The sequence below is a fragment of the Metarhizium robertsii genome, assembly GCF_000187425.2.
Source record: "Metarhizium robertsii ARSEF 23 chromosome Unknown MAA_Scf_1, whole genome shotgun sequence".
NCBI classification, from domain to species: domain Eukaryota; kingdom Fungi; phylum Ascomycota; class Sordariomycetes; order Hypocreales; family Clavicipitaceae; genus Metarhizium; species Metarhizium robertsii.
The window spans coordinates 3970817-3987630 of NW_011942149.1; the positions used below are offsets into that span (position 1 = coordinate 3970817).

At 52.0% G+C, this 16814-nt stretch overlaps 8 protein-coding genes across 8 annotated transcripts; 4 read left to right on the plus strand and 4 right to left on the minus strand.

Annotated features, from left to right (window-relative positions):
• Positions 1-530: 530 nt before the first annotated feature.
• MAA_02319 (Acyl-CoA dehydrogenase/oxidase) lies at positions 531-2508 on the plus strand (the record flags this gene model as incomplete). Its single annotated transcript, XM_007820317.1, has 3 exons — positions 531-717; positions 781-1770; positions 1844-2508. The coding sequence occupies 3 exons, from the start codon at positions 531-533 to the stop codon at positions 2506-2508; spliced, it is 1842 nt and encodes a 613-aa protein (XP_007818508.1).
• An 811-nt stretch (positions 2509-3319) lies between these two features.
• Positions 3320-3658, minus strand: MAA_02318 (uncharacterized protein; the record flags this gene model as incomplete). Its single annotated transcript, XM_007820316.1, has 1 exon — positions 3320-3658. The coding sequence occupies one exon, from the start codon at positions 3656-3658 to the stop codon at positions 3320-3322; it is 339 nt and encodes a 112-aa protein (XP_007818507.1).
• A 1102-nt stretch (positions 3659-4760) lies between these two features.
• On the plus strand, positions 4761-5735 carry MAA_10699 (methyltransferase; the record flags this gene model as incomplete). The annotated part of the gene is made up of 5 exons (XM_011412417.1): positions 4761-4956; positions 5107-5299; positions 5356-5400; positions 5462-5492; positions 5562-5735. The coding sequence occupies 5 exons, from the start codon at positions 4761-4763 to the stop codon at positions 5733-5735; spliced, it is 639 nt and encodes a 212-aa protein (XP_011410719.1).
• A 1132-nt stretch (positions 5736-6867) lies between these two features.
• MAA_02317 (Tropomyosin) lies at positions 6868-7620 on the plus strand (the record flags this gene model as incomplete). The annotated part of the gene is made up of 1 exon (XM_007820315.1): positions 6868-7620. The coding sequence occupies one exon, from the start codon at positions 6868-6870 to the stop codon at positions 7618-7620; it is 753 nt and encodes a 250-aa protein (XP_007818506.1).
• A 526-nt stretch (positions 7621-8146) lies between these two features.
• On the minus strand, positions 8147-9418 carry MAA_02316 (uncharacterized protein; the record flags this gene model as incomplete). The annotated part of the gene is made up of 2 exons (XM_007820314.1): positions 8147-8980; positions 9044-9418. 2 exons carry the CDS (start codon positions 9416-9418, stop codon positions 8147-8149), a joined length of 1209 nt encoding a protein of 402 aa, XP_007818505.1.
• Positions 9419-10779: 1361 nt separating this feature from the next.
• On the plus strand, positions 10780-11087 carry MAA_02315 (uncharacterized protein; the record flags this gene model as incomplete). Its single annotated transcript, XM_007820313.1, has 2 exons — positions 10780-10908; positions 10989-11087. 2 exons carry the CDS (start codon positions 10780-10782, stop codon positions 11085-11087), a joined length of 228 nt encoding a protein of 75 aa, XP_007818504.1.
• A 207-nt stretch (positions 11088-11294) lies between these two features.
• Positions 11295-12226, minus strand: MAA_02314 (actin cytoskeleton protein; the record flags this gene model as incomplete). The annotated part of the gene is made up of 2 exons (XM_007820312.1): positions 11295-12072; positions 12147-12226. The coding sequence occupies 2 exons, from the start codon at positions 12224-12226 to the stop codon at positions 11295-11297; spliced, it is 858 nt and encodes a 285-aa protein (XP_007818503.1).
• A 3046-nt stretch (positions 12227-15272) lies between these two features.
• On the minus strand, positions 15273-16679 carry MAA_02313 (4-aminobutyrate aminotransferase-like protein; the record flags this gene model as incomplete). Its single annotated transcript, XM_007820311.1, has 1 exon — positions 15273-16679. One exon carries the CDS (start codon positions 16677-16679, stop codon positions 15273-15275), a length of 1407 nt encoding a protein of 468 aa, XP_007818502.1.
• Between the last annotated feature and the right edge of the window lie 135 nt (positions 16680-16814).

The window sequence follows — 16814 nt, forward strand, 5'->3', positions numbered from 1 at the left end:
GGAAAGCAGAGTCCCCTTTTCAAATACCATTACGTTTTGAGTCTAGTGATTGTTATTATCCGCGCCGTGCTTTGAACTGAGTTCCGTATTTTTCCTTATCAAATTTGCAGTTTTCGCCATCGACGCAATGTCTCAATGTGACCAGTTAGTTGACAGGCATATAACATCCGCATTTTGGCGCAAAGGAATAAATCACCATCGACTTGCCCACTTGTATCCAAGAATCTTTTTTACCCACGCACGCTGTGACAACAAAGCCATATCGACCACAGTTGGGACTGCAGTAGTTGAAACCGGCTAAAAAGCAGCTTTTGGATAAGACTATGAATGCCTTCAGATTCCAGAACACATCTAAACCGGCTTTCGATCACGCCTGTCAAATTTTGAGTAAAGTCGTGTAGCGACCACCTAGGGCTTTGTGTAACACGCAGCACTGTCGGACTACATCTGCAGAAGCAGTCGGATATCAATGCGTACATAGTCTCCCTTGCACCTCGCGGCATTTGCCATGCCACAGCGAAGCAGGCACCATGGACTACGCGACAAAGTTACTCGAGCTTCCCATTTGGAGCGCTGGTTCTTATCCCGAGGACGGCAGTCCCTCCGAGCACATTCGAATTTCTCACGAGCGAGCAAGAAGTGTTGTCCAACATGTAGGAATGACAACCAAGGACATTGCGACACTCAGTCCCAAATTTCGCGACTTCCACACAAACTGTAAGTAATACATGTCAGGCGCACGAACCAGCAGAAAAGCTGGCTACCGTTAACGTAGTACAGTCCTCGGGACGGCTGACAGTGCCGTCGCGACGATTCTCAGCACCCACTGGAACCTCTGCATGGGAACTATCGCCGCATACGCTGAGGACCATCCGGGTTCGTCGTACACGCGTCAAGTCCTCCTGGAGCTCCAGGAGTTTCGATCCGTTGGCGAGTTCATGCTGACCGAGGTTGCTCGTGGCTCCGATGCGAGTAATCTGGAAACTACCGCCACTTACAACCACGACGGATCCTTTGATTTGCATACCCCAAACCCAATGGCAGCAAAATCTATGCCCCCGACCTCCCCGGAGGCTGGGATGCCCCGGATTGCGGTTGTCTTTGCGCAACTCGTTGTGAATGGAGAACACAGAGGAATCCGTCCCTTTATCGTGCGTCTTTGCGGCGCTGACAAAATGGCTCCAGGGATAAGTTCACGCCTGTTGCCCCGTAGAAATGGCCCAAAATACGTTGATCATTGCATCACCATGTTTAATCATGTCCGGCTAGAGCCGGCGGCGCTCCTGGGAACTTTGAACGCCGCCAAGGACCTACGCGGAGAAGTTTCCCGCCAAGTACATCGCCTGACAGTCGGGGCATTGTGTTTGGCCATGGGATCTATTCCCATCCTTAGAGTTACAGCCTTCGTGTTGGGGAGATACGGCCAGCGTCAGCACGCAGCAGGTCCAAAGTTGGGTGAGAAAGTGCCCAAGGCGTACTTTGCTTCACAGCATGGCCCTGCCTTGGTAGCATTGACATTGTCATCCGTTCTAGAAGCCTACGCAGCAACAGTTTGGGAGGAATTCTGCTGGGAAGAGCAGCCCCAGCTTCGCGATGGCCTTGCCTGTATCTTTAAGACGGCCGCAGCCATCGATGGCCAGTCAGTCTTGACAGAGATGACTGACAGGTGCGGTTGGCAGGGCTTGTATACGCACAACCAGATTACAGAGCTGGCATCTTCGTTTCGTGGAAATTTGATTGCCGAGGGTGATTTTTCACTTGTGTGTAGTCGTAAGTATAGCATGAAGGTGCAATTGGCGTTGAATGTCGGACTGTGCAACATGCTAAGGCAGACGGTAAATAGGACTTGTTTCGGAGCTTCTTCTTGGGCGACAAAGCATACCAAAAGCCAGAAACCCGACATCACTGCTTGCTAAACATGAGTACGGCGTTTGGAAGGAAGCAGCATGTCAGGCAAAGGCCATTTTGAGCACAGACGGTAGCAATCGTGACGACATGTTCAACGCAATGCTTCTTCCGCGATGTCGAAAGCTGGTCCTCGCCATCGGGCACAGGATGGCATACGAAGCCGCGGTGGACTCGAGTAGGGTGCCCATTGAAATGCTTCGGCTCTATGAAGCAACTTGCATGTTGGACGATCCAGGATGGTATGTTGAGAATACCAAATTCACGTCATCCAAGCTGGACGAGCACCACGCCATGGTTGTGCGTGCGCTTCTCCCTAGTTTGGACAGGTTGCTTGATGAAAGCGGTGCCGCAGCTTGGGTGACATCGCCGATAGTGACTGAAGAACGATGGACCGACTTTGTCGGGAAGCTCCCTGAATACAGCTCAGATGGCTGCAGCGGCAAAAGCAGAAGCCGCGTACGGAACAATAGCAATCATGCCAGCATGTCCGAATCAAACGTTGGGGACTCGGGGGATCCTGATGAATACTCGGAGTTGGAAAAGTTGAGGGCTTCCCAGCCGGTATCCAACCTCGCTTCTAGGAATTGCAATTGTCTGTAAAGGTGGACGGTGGTTTCGTGTGATATCAACGTCTGGTCATATACAAACAATCAAGGGTCGTGGGCTGCGTTGCCAAAGAGCAGTTGTTTACCAAAGATGTAAGCGTTGAAGGAACGGGTGGTATGAACACGGCCAAAACTAATGGAAGGTTACAATGTTGAACCGAGAATTGACAACGGCACAAGACCTCTGTACGTAGCCAGTCCAAAAGCCAACACATTGAGAAGACCACCAACATGAACTAGGAACAGATAGCAGCATGTATTGACTAGTCAAAGGCTGAAGGAATGGAAGCCGTTATTGCAAATGAAATGAGAAGCAACCCAAAAGAAGGCACGATGAGACGTTGACGTTATTTGGAGGCAGATTGAGTAAGACAGCAGGGCCGCAGGTGCCATTGCCTTTGTTGGGAGGATGCTCCTTCCTACTTTACTTATTGATCAATTCTGCTGGCGGCGCTTTTGCCCACGGTACGGTACGGGTAGTTTAGTTCACCGATAGTTGCCCTTCTGGGTTAGGTCATCGGGCGGAATAGAGGAATGAGTGAATGAATGAATGATGGAGTCTATTCTCTAATCTTGCACACTTGAATCGTTTTCCATGATATCAATCCATAACCCCAAACCCAGGCGGGGCAGTTCTTGACCAAATCACTGATCAGAAAGCCGTTTCATTGCAAACAGACACGAGAAACATACTCTAGAGCCTCGGGCGGGTTGAACACGGTGTGGCTCGGTTCGCAGTCTCGCCTTCGACTCGGCCCTTGGCCCTTGACCGGGACCTATCCGTAAGCTCAACTGCGCATAATTTCCTAGGCCTCCTTTGCTGGCTCCTGAGGGTACCGCGCAGGTTTTTTGCTTTTAATACGTGCGTCGTTAATGCATTCCTTAAGTTTAGCTGGCTCAATTATGCCGCCCTGTAAACACTTATTTGCGTAGCATTTACATTCTATTTTCCGCAGCAAAAGGCCTTTACCGCCGTTGTAAACCAACTGATCGCGAGGACAGGCCTCTTCTGCTAGCTTCCCGACCTCCTTTGCTACGTCCTCCTTGCCCTGCGTGCTCGCAGGGGGACCTGCAGCTGGGGCGGCGATTGAGGCGGCGATTGAGGCGGTCGCGAAAGCAGCGACGAGGAGAAGAGGATACTGCATTGTGATGGCAGGATTTAAGTAAAAAATAATAATTGACTTAGGACAATGGATGGTAATGACAAAATTCTTAAACGGCTTTTGTTGAGCAGCTATCAAGTTTTTGCTGGGTTTTGGATTCGGGGTTGGACTTGGAAGGAATAGCAGAGAAAGGCTTTCTATTTATCGAATTTTGACCTCCTCTGTTTACAACTATCTTGCGAGGCGAAAATGCATGCCTGTTATGCACAATCTAGGTGTGCATGACTGTACGTATCAATTGACTAGCATAAGTTGAACGGGACAATTTCGGCGTCTCTGGTAGATTATTATATTAGGGAATTGCTACAAAGGCATGACTTTTACCACTTCTGATTGGTCACACTGTCTCTGTTAACGACGCTGGATTCTGCCACTTTAACCGCAAGTACCTGGGCCATTTCAACCTTTCTTCTGTAACAATTCCCTTATATTAATGCCATAGTTGTTACTCCGTGCATGAGCGAAAAACAGGTATTCTCCCGAAACATGAGTACTGCTATACAAGTGCATAATACCAGGGAATCCATGTAGCCCGAGTTACAATGCTTTAAATAATAAATGAATTATCTATGCTCTGACTCGTGATGCACCGCAAGAATAAAGTAGGATTACGTGAAAGCCACTCCACTGGCATAAATTCTACTCGTGCCACGTCCTAGTGCCACCTTTTCGGGAGCGAGAATGGCGTCATGCCTCGCAATGCAACGAGGCTGTAGATAAAATAATAGTAGCTCAGGCTGTTCATCTGATACTATGGACCTAATATCATGTTCTAGGCCCTCATTGTCTGACACAGATGCTACGCGAGTTGGAGTACTCGGCAGAAATCTGGATCAGGCCTTCCAGGTTGCATTGGAAGGCACGATCCAGGTGGCCGCCAAGGTCAATACTTCCACCTCCCTACCCCATAGCCGACTTTTGGTAACAACATTGAACCTTTCATCTCCATATTGACTCAATTGGGAAACATCAAAACCAAAACATGGTCAACCTCATCTTGGCCAAACAGCTATTGCACCGTGTCGACTTGCCTTTGTCTTGCGTTCTACCATTCTCCCCGTTCTCATCACAACCAGCAGCAACCATGTGCGCGGCAGACACCAATGGCTCATTACCTCGTCCATCTTCTCAGCAGAGGTTGCCATACCAGTCAGTCCAGGACCATCTCTCAGATTTCGGCGTCGAATACATTGAACTCACCTCCCCCGTCGCCTCGGAGCAGTCAAGAATCGACTGCGAGACCATTAGCAAGCTCAGGCTCAAGTCCAAGATCCTGACTCGTATGCCAACGCATATCCTGCGTCTCTTTTCGCCATGTCCACTCGCCAACATCCGCCTTTGGACGTGCCATGTAATCTAGAAGACGCCAAGGCCGCGGTAGCCACAGGCGTAGACGGAGTCGATCTCGTCATCGGAACCGCAAGGAAAAGAGGTCCGATTCTCGTCCGAGGACTCGTTCCGTTCCGATCTAGTCGACCTGCTCTCACTATACAAGGCCGTTGACGCAATTGCCGTGGATCGAGTCCGTGTTGCTGATACAGTTGGATGTGCTACCCCTAGACAAGTGTTTGAACTGGTGCGTACGCTTCGTGGAGTTGTCAATTGCGATATTGAAACCCATTTGTGAGCCATCTCTCTCTCCGCATGATGCTTGATGGCTTCTACTCACCCACAAACAGCCACAACGACACCGGGTGTGCCATCGCCAATGCATATGCAGCGCTGTAAGTTCCGCTCCAACCAAGAAATTCTTGTATGCTTGTATCGTTTGATGACACTGGACAGCGAGGCTGGTGCAACCCACATCGACACGTCTGTTCTGTACGCTTCCCACCGAGTTGCTGCCCCGTTATGATTTCGAAGCCATTTACTGACGGTGATGCAGGGCTGGAATGCCATCAAGTCCCGCTCTGAGCAACTTGGTCTGAGCATGTCTGACGACCAATACAAGATTCTAACTGCCAAGATTAAGCAAATGGCTGATATTAGACCTCTTGCAATCGATGACACAGACTCAATCATCAGAGCCCACCATCACGAGCTGGAAAACCCTGCATAGACTCGCTTGCCAAGTGTGCTGCACAACTCATATGACATGAGCATGTTGTAATAATGTTCGCAGCAAATGATGTATAGAAAGATTGAGCAATACCACAAGTTGCCAACCTCTGACGAAACAGGAATACGAACACGCCTATTGTTGTCCTAGCGAATATATTTGCGTGCTATAAAAGATACACTGATATATTTACTTACCGTGAAATATACACCAATATAGACCGCATCGCAATCTCCAGCCGCTTATACCACCACCGATACCGTATTATATGATCTCGATCGATTTTCTAATTTGCCATCGGAGCTGCAGAAGGAAATAAAAGGCTACGATTTGGTCAAGATGCTCGCTTTGAGGGACACAACAATGGTGGCGTCAAACGACAACATCGTTAAACAAATGAAGCGTATGAATGTAATGTCAGCTACGGCCAGATCCTACGTAATTATCGCACGACTATATTGGGGTCATACTTATCTGCACGACACGTTCAAGGAATACAAGGAAATCTTTTAGAACTAGGAGAATGACCCGGTTTTAGAATTCGGACCAGCTGAAGGAACGATCCTCAAATCGCCGAAGAAACCGCTCAAATCGATCTTGAAAACGGATGGCAAGAAAGATGACAAGGAAGATGGTTCGAAACATGAGCAGCAAACTCGCCTCTTTCCGCCCTTGCCTAGAGACTTGGCCGCCAATGTCTAAACTACCAAACAAACTGTAACCCCTCGAGTAGTTGATATGAGGGCGTAGAAATATACCCGGATATACGCAAGTATACACAAGTATACGCAACTCGTGGGATGACATGAAACGGTCCCATACATGCGTGAAATCAGTCTGTAGCTGCATATACTTATACTCTCAATCGCTGGCTGCCGGCTGTTCTCATCGTCTGCTCACCTTCATCTCAACTCATCATTGCTTTGCCCCTTAACACCTCCCGCATTCAATCAAGGCATCTGCATCAAATGCCATCCTACCTCCCATCTCCAACCTCACTCCTCGGCCCGGTGTTGATTCTCCTCAAGCCGCCACAACTCCCCATCTTCTCAACAGCATGTTTCGAAGCCCAGTATTTCATCTTTTATCTAAACTATATCTGTTAATTGATTGTCAGACTTCACAATCCATCATGAGACGTAAAATCGCCAAACGGCCCCAACCCCCCGTCTCCTCCCTACCAACTCCCCCCAACAAAACGCAAGCCGACTCTCAAGAACCGCCTGAACCTCTCAAACCACCCGCAAATTGCCCCCTCTGGCAAAAAGTCAAATACACAATGGACAAGGAAGACTTCTTCCGGCAGAAATCCAAATCCGCCGAAATCCAAATCAAGCGGCTCAACCGAGAAGTCGACTCCCTCAAAGAACAACTCCAGCGGAAGACCAAAGCCATGGACGCACAAGAACGCAGGCTAGACACCCTCGCAGACACCCTCAAGGAGGCCGAGCAGCGCGCCGAGCAAGAAGCCCGCCGCAGGGACGAGTCCAGCAAGCACCTCAACCAGAAACTACAAGGCAGCCAGCACGAGTCGAAGCGGTACCGGAACGCGCTGGCCGCCGCGTTCAAGCTCATCGACGACTTGAAGGACAAGACGACTCTTGCCGAGCTTCTCGCACAGACGGACCAGCAGCTCTTAAACGGCGCGCCGAAGCAAGAACCTGACACAAGTGCTGCAGCGTCCCCCGAGGACAGCAGCGACGAGAACTATATCCGGAGGCCTGTTACGAGGAAGTACCCCCAACGTGGTATCGCCACGCCGCGTAGGCCCGTGAAGCGCGAGCGCGAGGGGGAGTGGTCAAGCGAAGACAGCGATGAACGGCCGCTAGCTAAGGCAAGGAAGCTTGGCAATAGGATCCTTCGCAACATTACGCCGGATGAATAGCGACCCATGGCGTGGATTCTCGTGATACCGTGTCAAGACTGAGGTTGGAGGTTAGGTTTTGGGGGTTATTTTGCTAGTTGGAAGCCTTGACGGCTTAACCAAGTTTGATGAAAGGAAGGGTTTACGAAGCATTAAAGCGTTTATTTTCGGCATATACAAGCGGCAGGAACCACGGCGGCAAATCAGCAGTCAAAACAGGCGACGAGAAATGTACCATAGAGTTGCGTATCTGTGCTGGTAATCGAAAACATTAGCCGGGCAGCCGGGCCTTTTGAGGAAACCAGAATACAAATGAAAATCACCAAACCCAACCAGTCGCTTGCTTACAAGTTTTCCATTATAACAAGAATGGTTGTGCTAAACGTCTCGAGGCTCCCTTGAAAGAAAATCTTGATACCCCCACCAAGTTGCTGCCGTGAACGCCATTCTCCTCCAATTAATCCATGCCCGTGTACGTGAAATCCTGAAATCCTGCCTCACCCTGCACGGCTACCTCATCCCCCCCAAAGAATCTGTATGATCGAGTCTACTGCTGCCGCTGCCCTACTAAGCCGGAGCTCGCAGCACTCTCTCCAACCTTGACCTCGTCATCAGGCACCCCTACAGCAACACTGCCTGCAGCACTGGTAACGCTTTGTGAGGTCAAACCACGTTCGCGCTCCGGTCGTTGGGGAATAAGGCTATCACGAGGACCGGCAATGCTAACACCACCCGAGGGAGCAATGCTGACGCTGGCTGTGGTACTGACACTGTCGCTTCGAGGGCGTGCAACGTCGGTTGATCGTCGAGTCTGAACCATTCTTTCCAAGTCTCTAATGCGTCTCTTTAGTGTTTCATTTTCCTTCTTGGCCGATTCGAGCTCGTTTCTATAAAATGCAGTTTCTTCATATCTCATGGTTGCGGGCATAAGGCCTGGACTCATTTGGTCCGTGAGGCTTCCGCTGCCAGGGGTAGCGGCGACTGAACTCATAACAACGGACGGCGCGTGCGGAACTCGCTGGCTGTGGAAGTAACTCGACGGATCCAATGCACTTTGCTGAGGACCAGGGGAGTTGGTACGGCTGATTCGTGAGTGCGAGCTTTGTCGAGAGAGCGGGATGGACTGTGCTGGTCGTGGCACGGGGTGTCTGGCCTCGTACGAAGACGCGAGCTGCTGCAAGCCGTGATTCTGGGAAGCAGACGACGAATTGCGGTGGTGTCGACGAGCGGTGGGGATGGTAAAGCCCGAACCGGAGAGGAGAGAGGATTCGGTAATGGGATCGTGAGCTGAGGCCGAGGCAGACGTTGAGGATGCGTTGGAAACCACGGACGCATTTTGAGCAGCCCGGAGGAGGGAAAGTTCACGCGTCAATCGGTTCACCTAGAGAAAGCAAATTAGACCACAATCACGCCAGGGTCGGGCGAATCTTTGGATGAGACGCACTACTGCCTCCTGCTCCTTCTCAAGCTGCATATGCAACTCGGACGCGGTCAACGGACGTGGGTGCCTCAGCGGTCCTGGGCCAGGCCCAACAGACGAATCACCGGATAGCGGCGGCAGTTGAGATTGCAAAGGCTGGGCAGCGATGAGCTGAGGCGAAGCGGACGACGAGGCTCCATGAGGCTGGCTCAAGCTGGCACTACGGCTGTGAGAATGGCTCACGGCATTCTGGTTCGACGGCAGAATATTGATGGACGAGGACTGGGACGGCGACGACACCATGGGATGCGAGAGTGGAGGAGCCATTTGGTGCGACGACTGTTGACGAGAGAGAGCGAGCGAATGCGGCGACGGAGGGACAGAGTTGAGATCGGGCATGGCTTGAAGAGAGCCAGATGCCAACCCTCGGGCAAGAGCACGAGTATGATCAGAAGGAGAGACAACGACGGCTCCGGTGGGTTGGACCTGGCCGCCTCTTGTCTTGCTCAGTCGCAGGGAATGAGAAAAGCAGAGATTTCCACAAAGACAGGGCTGAGCATGAATGAAGAGCAAGAAGAGTTTTTTTTTTGTGTTTTTTTATAGAAAAAAGAGAGCCGTGTAAAGGGAGACGCACGACGTCGTGTGTGTTGGCTGCGTCGTGTCCCGTGTGTCAAGACGAATCGAACGAGCACAAGGAGAACGGTTGTGGTATTCACTGAGAAGACGCAAGTGGGGCCGCTTTCATGTCAATGTTCCAATGTTGGGCCAAGCATTCGGTGCATGCGTCTCCAAGGCCCTGTGCGGAGCGGTGCACCCACTGTAGCCTCAAGCTAATCTTTAGTTAGATGCCATCCGGTCTCAAGGGCGCTGTGGCTGGCACAAGTGCAGCTGACGGACGGCCCGTCTTTGTCGACATCTGGACTGATAACATTGAGCTAGGTGTAAGTAGTTGACTTGACATAAGCTTGCATATGGCGATAAGGACATCAGACTGACGACGCCGAAAGGTGATGTCGCCCTGGCGGTGCCTGCCTGCTGTGGGGCTGCACGATGGACTCGATTGACATAATTCAGCGCTCCAACACAACTATTGACTCCTCATGGCGGGCAATAACAATATCGACAAAGCTGCGCCAATTCGACCGTACCGACCAGGGCTAGCATGAAGCTCATTAGAGCTGAGGCTTCACCGATATCTATGCCACATCGTCCTCAATGCTTCAACGACGACGCATAAATCAGTAATTTGGTGTTTTCAACCCAGTTGCCTCGCCGCAGCCACAGGAGCTTTACAGCATTCAAGTTGATTCACGCTCCGTTTGACTTCATAGGCCATGGCGGCAAAAAGGTCCAACCGGGGGGGGGGGGGGGGGGAACAGACCAGTCTCCTACGCCATTTCAATGAATAACTTGACTGGCAGCACGCAGCGGCAGGCGGCTCGTTTGCCCCGGCGGCTCGCGTATGCCGTCAAGTCCACCAGACTCTCCACAAAACGTCAAGTGACTCAAGTCTAACCCGTCATCTTGACGTGCACACCGTATGTACACCATATCAATCGGCAAACCGGTATAATGTACAATGGACAAACATGACGGCATAGAAGGACGGCCCAGGGGGCCAGAATATAAAAGAAGAGAAATATTGGAATTCCGACAAAAGTCACTTGTGCAAAAGAACCACACACGTCCTCGCCTAGCAAACCCCCGACATAGTACTACCCACCGCACCAGATAGACGACGAGGTTGAAATAACTGCACCATGCCCGAAGGGACACAGTCGCCGCCTCCCGAGCGCCAGACCGGCAAACAGCTGCACGAGCCGCCCGCTAAAGGATCCGGGGTAGATGAGGTCGGCAACAAGGGCGACAAGATGAAGTCTGAGTTGGAGGTATGCTGCACGGCTCATGATATAAAGTCCTCCTTGTACTGCGAAAAACACACTAATACCTTTTTCCCTCACAACTACAGAACCTCTCATCTAATCCCAAGGGACCGATGGATGATCATCTTGAAGCAAAGTTCTCAAAGGAACCGGGGAACCCTGTTGGCGCACATATTCAGAAATGAAGACGCAAACAAGTCACCAGTTTTCTAGTGTAATGCTCGATAAAACTTGAATAAAGGGATAAAAGATACTGTCTCGGACGAGGTAAAGTTTGGTGTGCTAGACTACATATTCTGGTCGTTCGTGTATTGTTCATGCGAAAAGACAATTTCCCACAACGTGCATTCTTAAACTAGCCACTTGATCCTTTCAGCAGACCCGTCCCACACCTAACTCGTCTTTTCATCTACAGGCTTCGTAGCGGGAATGGCCTCGGTAGGCGCTACAGCAGCCGGGGTGGTTGTAGCTGGCGCGCCTCCAGAGGTAGCGGTAGCAGTCGCAGTAGGCGCAGCCGTGGGAGCAGACTCCTTGGGGGCCTCCTTGCCAAAAACCCTCTCCAGCCCGGCGGCCTTGTAAGCGCTCCCACCGTGCTCCTGCTTCTTCAGATCGGCGAGACGTCTAGCCTCGGCGTGAATGTCCTGCACCTGGCGCGAGCTGTCGGTGTAAAACTTGACAATCTTCTTGCCCGTGGGGTGGTTGCTGGCCTTTTCAAAGTAGGAGCCGATGCCGGTGAGAAGGCTGTTGGCGCGCTGCGAGATGCCGTAGCTGGTGTCGGCGGCCTTGGCGCGGTCGGTCGCGTGGTACTTCTGGTCGATGTTCTGGATGGTGCTGAGGAAGCGGTGGGACACGTTGTGCTTGGTGTCCAGTTCGATGGCTCGCTCGATAGCGGCGTCGCCAACGACGTATCCATGAGCGAGATACTCGGCGAGGATGCGAGCGCGGGGCTTCTCCTCCTGCGTGATGTCGTCCGAGTCGCGGTCCACCTTGGCGTCGTGGTGGCCCTCATCATCGGTGGTGCTGCTGGAGCTGGTGACGGAGATGTGGTTCGGTCCAAGCTGGGTGTTGTTGAGGAGGAGGGCCGTCTTCATGGCCGTTTCCTTCTCAAAGGTGACGTCGGCCGACTTGGAGTCGCCCTCGGTAGCGACTTTGAAGTCGGCAATCTTGCCGCTGCCAACGGCGTTAGCCGATTCATTGCCATTCAAACTGCGTCGGGTGTCGGGTGGATGGTGCAAGAAGCTTACCAGAAGCTGAAGAAGTTCCTGACCTCCTCATCGCTGGTCGCGGAGGCGATATTCGTGACGTGGACCGTTGCGGCAGCCATGGTTTTACCCCGCTATCACAGAAGCTTGGGGAGCTGTGCAATATATGGATAGAGCAGGAGCTTTTGTTTTGTGTCTTGTCGCGACGCAGATAATTACGCCAGAAAATAGATATTTTCGAATACCAGCTTCTTCAAAGGTCGGCAAATTTCGTATGATGCCAAACAAGCACGGAGCAACGAGGTTTCAAGGCGAGAAGTCAAGAACCTGCTTTAAGGAGGTGCTCATGAGCGGGGCAAATCGCGACGTCATCAACGACCGTGGCTGACGGCAGTCGCCTCAGCTCAAGGGAGCTCTTGCGTTCAATGTTCAGCTGCTCATGTGTTCGAGTGGCGCCACCAACGTGAAGGCCTCCACTACCCGGCCGTGATGCGCAAGAGCGATCGAATGTGGCAGCCAGCAACACTGGAGGCTTCCATCTCCGAAACTCACACGGCACACAGTTGGCGTCATCCAGTGCACCAGACCCTTTTGGCACTGCGCCACAAGAGGGATGAGGCGATTCACATCAAGACATGTGAGATTGGACGTATCTGAGACACCCAAGCGGGCGGCATCTGCAGCTACGTTACTCCGTACGAGATATCCAGGTGTATTGTGCATACACATGCCGCCTCATGCATGATGGACATGTGCCCTGTACGGAGTACCGAACGTTGCAAACCCGTCTTGCGTTCATGCGAGACCTCCCAGGCACGCGGCTGCCAATGTAGGCTTGCATCGACATGTGGTCTTGCGGTGGCGGTTGATAGTAGTAGATGATGTGAGAAGAACGACCTGGCGCTGATTAAGGCCACGCGGCATCTGCTCAGATTCACATGCAGGCATGGAGCAAGGCAGCCGTCTCAAAGGCACACACACACACACGCCTCTCACACTCTCTCCCGAATCCATATTTTGCCGTACGTATTTGTTTGGGCTCCAACTCGGAGCACCCATCATTTATAATTAATTCTCCATGCCAATCCCCCTCTGCCCGCAAGAGCATGTATGTGACATCCGGATGGGACATGTTTCGTCTACACGGACCAGAATGGGCTTGACCGCCTCTCAGGCGCTCACCGTCACCCTCTTGGTCAACTTGACCCCATCACAAAGCAAGCGAGCAGACTTGGACGGTCCCATCCCGCTGCATATCTAGGTAGGTTCGTGTGCAGTCTTGCCAACGGCCATTTTGACCCGTCGTCTACAAAACAGACGTCAAGAATTCAGCATAAACCACGTCCCAAATGACGGTGACTACGGCCCAATCCTGACCGCAGCATCGCGTATCCTTGCCATCTCTGGAGCCACGATGGGCCTGTCTCTCTCTCTGTATGACGGTGGATGTAGCGGGGGCCCAACCCAACAAAGAATCCATGGCTGAGACGGGGATAAAGAGATTGAAGGAAAGCCTTTCCATTCACGTCGCCAAAAATTCCAATTTTACATCGGACCGTGTAAAGGACCTGGTCGTGGTGTGTGATGCAGCGCCCGAGTATCCTTTGGAACTTTCAATGTTGGCATCTTTGCGATGGGCGTGGCATAAAAGGACACGGTTGCGAGAACCCAACGCCACAGCGACACGGATGAAGCGACTGATGACAGGTCATGGAGTTGCGGGCAATGGCAATGCAGCTGCATACCGGTAGCCAACGGATGGTGTTTCTGGCCACTTTGCGCGCACTCAATCGCTGGTGTTTCAAGCAAACACGCCCCTCAAACATTGTGTGTCCGGCGTCCGGCCTCCGGGCATCACCCTGTGCTCCACGGCGTCGATTGGTGCGAATGCCATCTCTCCAACTGTACCTCGAGTTTTAACCACCATCACTTGCTCGCCGTCATCATCAGCCTCGCCCGTGTATGAAATTCAAACCACAAGCAAAAATACATACATACATACTGTCCCGAGTGCAATACGTAGTTGGCCGCCCCTTGTCACGCACATCCGTGTCACCCACCATCCCTTGGAATCTCCCCTTCCCTCGTCCAATGTTGCGGGGAGGCTGGGGGGGCCGATCAACTCCAGAACGGACCGCCATGAATCCCAGCATCCCGGCATCCCAGCACCACGGGGCCACCAACCAGTGCGACCAAGCATCGTATCTGTGGGCCGGCAATTTTCTCAAAAAAACCCTTTTGACAGCCACGGCGCCCAGTGTCAAGTGTCGGCGCAGTCTCACCTCCAAGGGACCACCCGTTTATTAAAAACCGCCATCGCCAGCCCGCGCTCCCCGTGACGTGGCTCTCCAACTTTCCCTCTCGCTTGCGCTCTCACATGGCCACGGCTATCGTGTATGTCTCTGGACATTAGGCTGTCGTTACCTCCCATTGCCGAATCATCTTGTTCCTTTTCGTGCCACTGCCTCGCAGCTGGAATTTGCTTTGTTTGCCCCCCCCAGCGGCGAAATACACGCGATCCCCATTCCAGAGGTGAGCCATGCATGTGTCCCAACATTGAATCGTCCATGACTCGTTCCAACACACCCCTCTAGCTTGTCTATATAAACCTCCGTCTCGGTACCGCGCACCCAGACATCGCCGCAGCTGTGCGCAAAGTCTTACCCATTTCCCGACCGGCGACGGAACAATGGCCGCCTTCCTCAAAAATCGCACCACCTATGACGAAGACAAGATCCTAAACCTCATCTGGTTCGGCCTCGTCGGCCTCCAGGTAGTCATTGTCATGAGCGTTGCCGCTCAGGCCGCAAGGCGCTATCTACGGCACTATTTCCAACAGAGACGGAAGCAGATGTTGCCTTGAGCTTCTCTTTTTGCTTGTATGGGCGGGCGTTTGGCGGGGAGGAATGGACAGGCATTGGAGTTGAAAGGTTTCCGTCTGGTCCTAGCGACCGACCATGGTCGACATAATACTGGCGTGTCTCATGTTTTTGCATCACGGGGAGTTTTTTGCATTGGGCTTTTTTGATTGCATGGGTTGGCGTCACTGTATGGATACGTTTTGCTGAAATGTCAACGGTTTTTACTCTGCCTACTTTGCAACTGCTAATTCGCAAATGATTTGACCAAAATAGCCCAAAACCCAGCGTCACATTTTTACTCCCTGCTTCAATACAGCGGTAGCGTGCCTTCGGTCTCGGCGAATGCTCTCTCAAGGATTGCGAGCCCATCTTCCACCTGGCTCTCCGTCACTGTAATAGGAGGCGCAATTCTAAATGTGCCACCAAAGCTTGGATGACTGCTCAAGTTCGCCCAGAGCCCAAGCTCGTATGCGCGGTTTCCAACTCTTTTGGCCAGTTCCAAAGCCGGCCTTTTGCTCTCTCGGTCCGTCACAATTTCAACGCCCGCCATGAGGCCTCTCCCGCGCACTTGGCCAATGCAGCCGTACCTGCTGTGTAGTTTCTGCAACCCGTTGTGCAGTATCTCGCCGCATTTTCTCGAGTGCTCTATCAGATTATCCCGGAACAGGATCTCGAGGACCTTGTCACCAACAGCAGCCGGGAGAGGATCGTTGACATGGGTGGTGTAAAAAAAGAAGCCCTTCTCCGCGGCTACACTGGCAACCTCATCGCTGGTCACCACCGCACTCAGGGGTAGACCGTTACCCAGGGTTTTGGACAAGGTTAATATGTCCGGCACGACGTTCTCGTGGTTGATGGCCATAAAGTCCCCGCATCTGCCGACGCCCGTCTGAGCCTCATCGACGATCAGGAGCATTCCTCGCATCTCGCACTGCTTTTTCAAAGCCTTCAGATATCCCGGTGGGAGAACATGCATACCGCCCGAGCTTTGGATGCACTCGACAATGCAAGCGGCTAGAGAGCCGCACGACTGCAAGTCAATCATCCTCCATCCATATTCCAATTCTGCCTCCCAGTCATAGGAGCCATTGGGTTTGCGGAAAATGGACCTGTATGCATTGGGCGCGGGCAGCATGTGCATGCCTGGCATCAAAGGTCCATGACCTCTTCTGCCAAAATGATACTGCGCGCCAAGTGCCTGTGCCGTCACTCCATGCCATGAAGCCCCAATGCCAACTATTTCAAACTTGCCCGTATATGTCTTGGCCATCTTGATGGCGGCTTCATTGCTCTCTCCTCCGGTGGAGAGAAAGAAGGCTTTGTCTAATCCAGCTGGGAGAGCGTTGCAAAGTCGATCCGCAAGTGAGATCACTGGAGGCGAGACCATGCCAGAGAAGAGGTGATCAAGCTGCATTGCGTGATCGGTAATGACTTTGACAATCTCTGGATGCCCGTGGCCAAGGAGGCAAGACATTTGCCCTGACGTCCAGTCCAACAACTTGTGACCTGATGCCGTGTAGATGTATAATCCACGACAGCCAGTAATGACATCAGGCTCGAACTTGGTACCATAATCAAGGAGGTGTTTCTTAGACTTGGCCACAAGGGCCTTCTCATCAATATTTTGGTACAATGTTGGTGGCATGTCTTCTTCTATAGGGAAGACCATCATAGAGGTGCTGGCCATGTCCTTTGTGACAATCCCCGGGGCCATTTCGAGTTGTAAGTAAATAAGCGTCGATCAGAAATAATTGCTTGGGCTTGAAAGAAATGGAGGTGTACTAAACATGATGAATGGATTAGAAAGACTCCTACCTGCGGAGCCTTTTATAACCGGTTCACAACATTG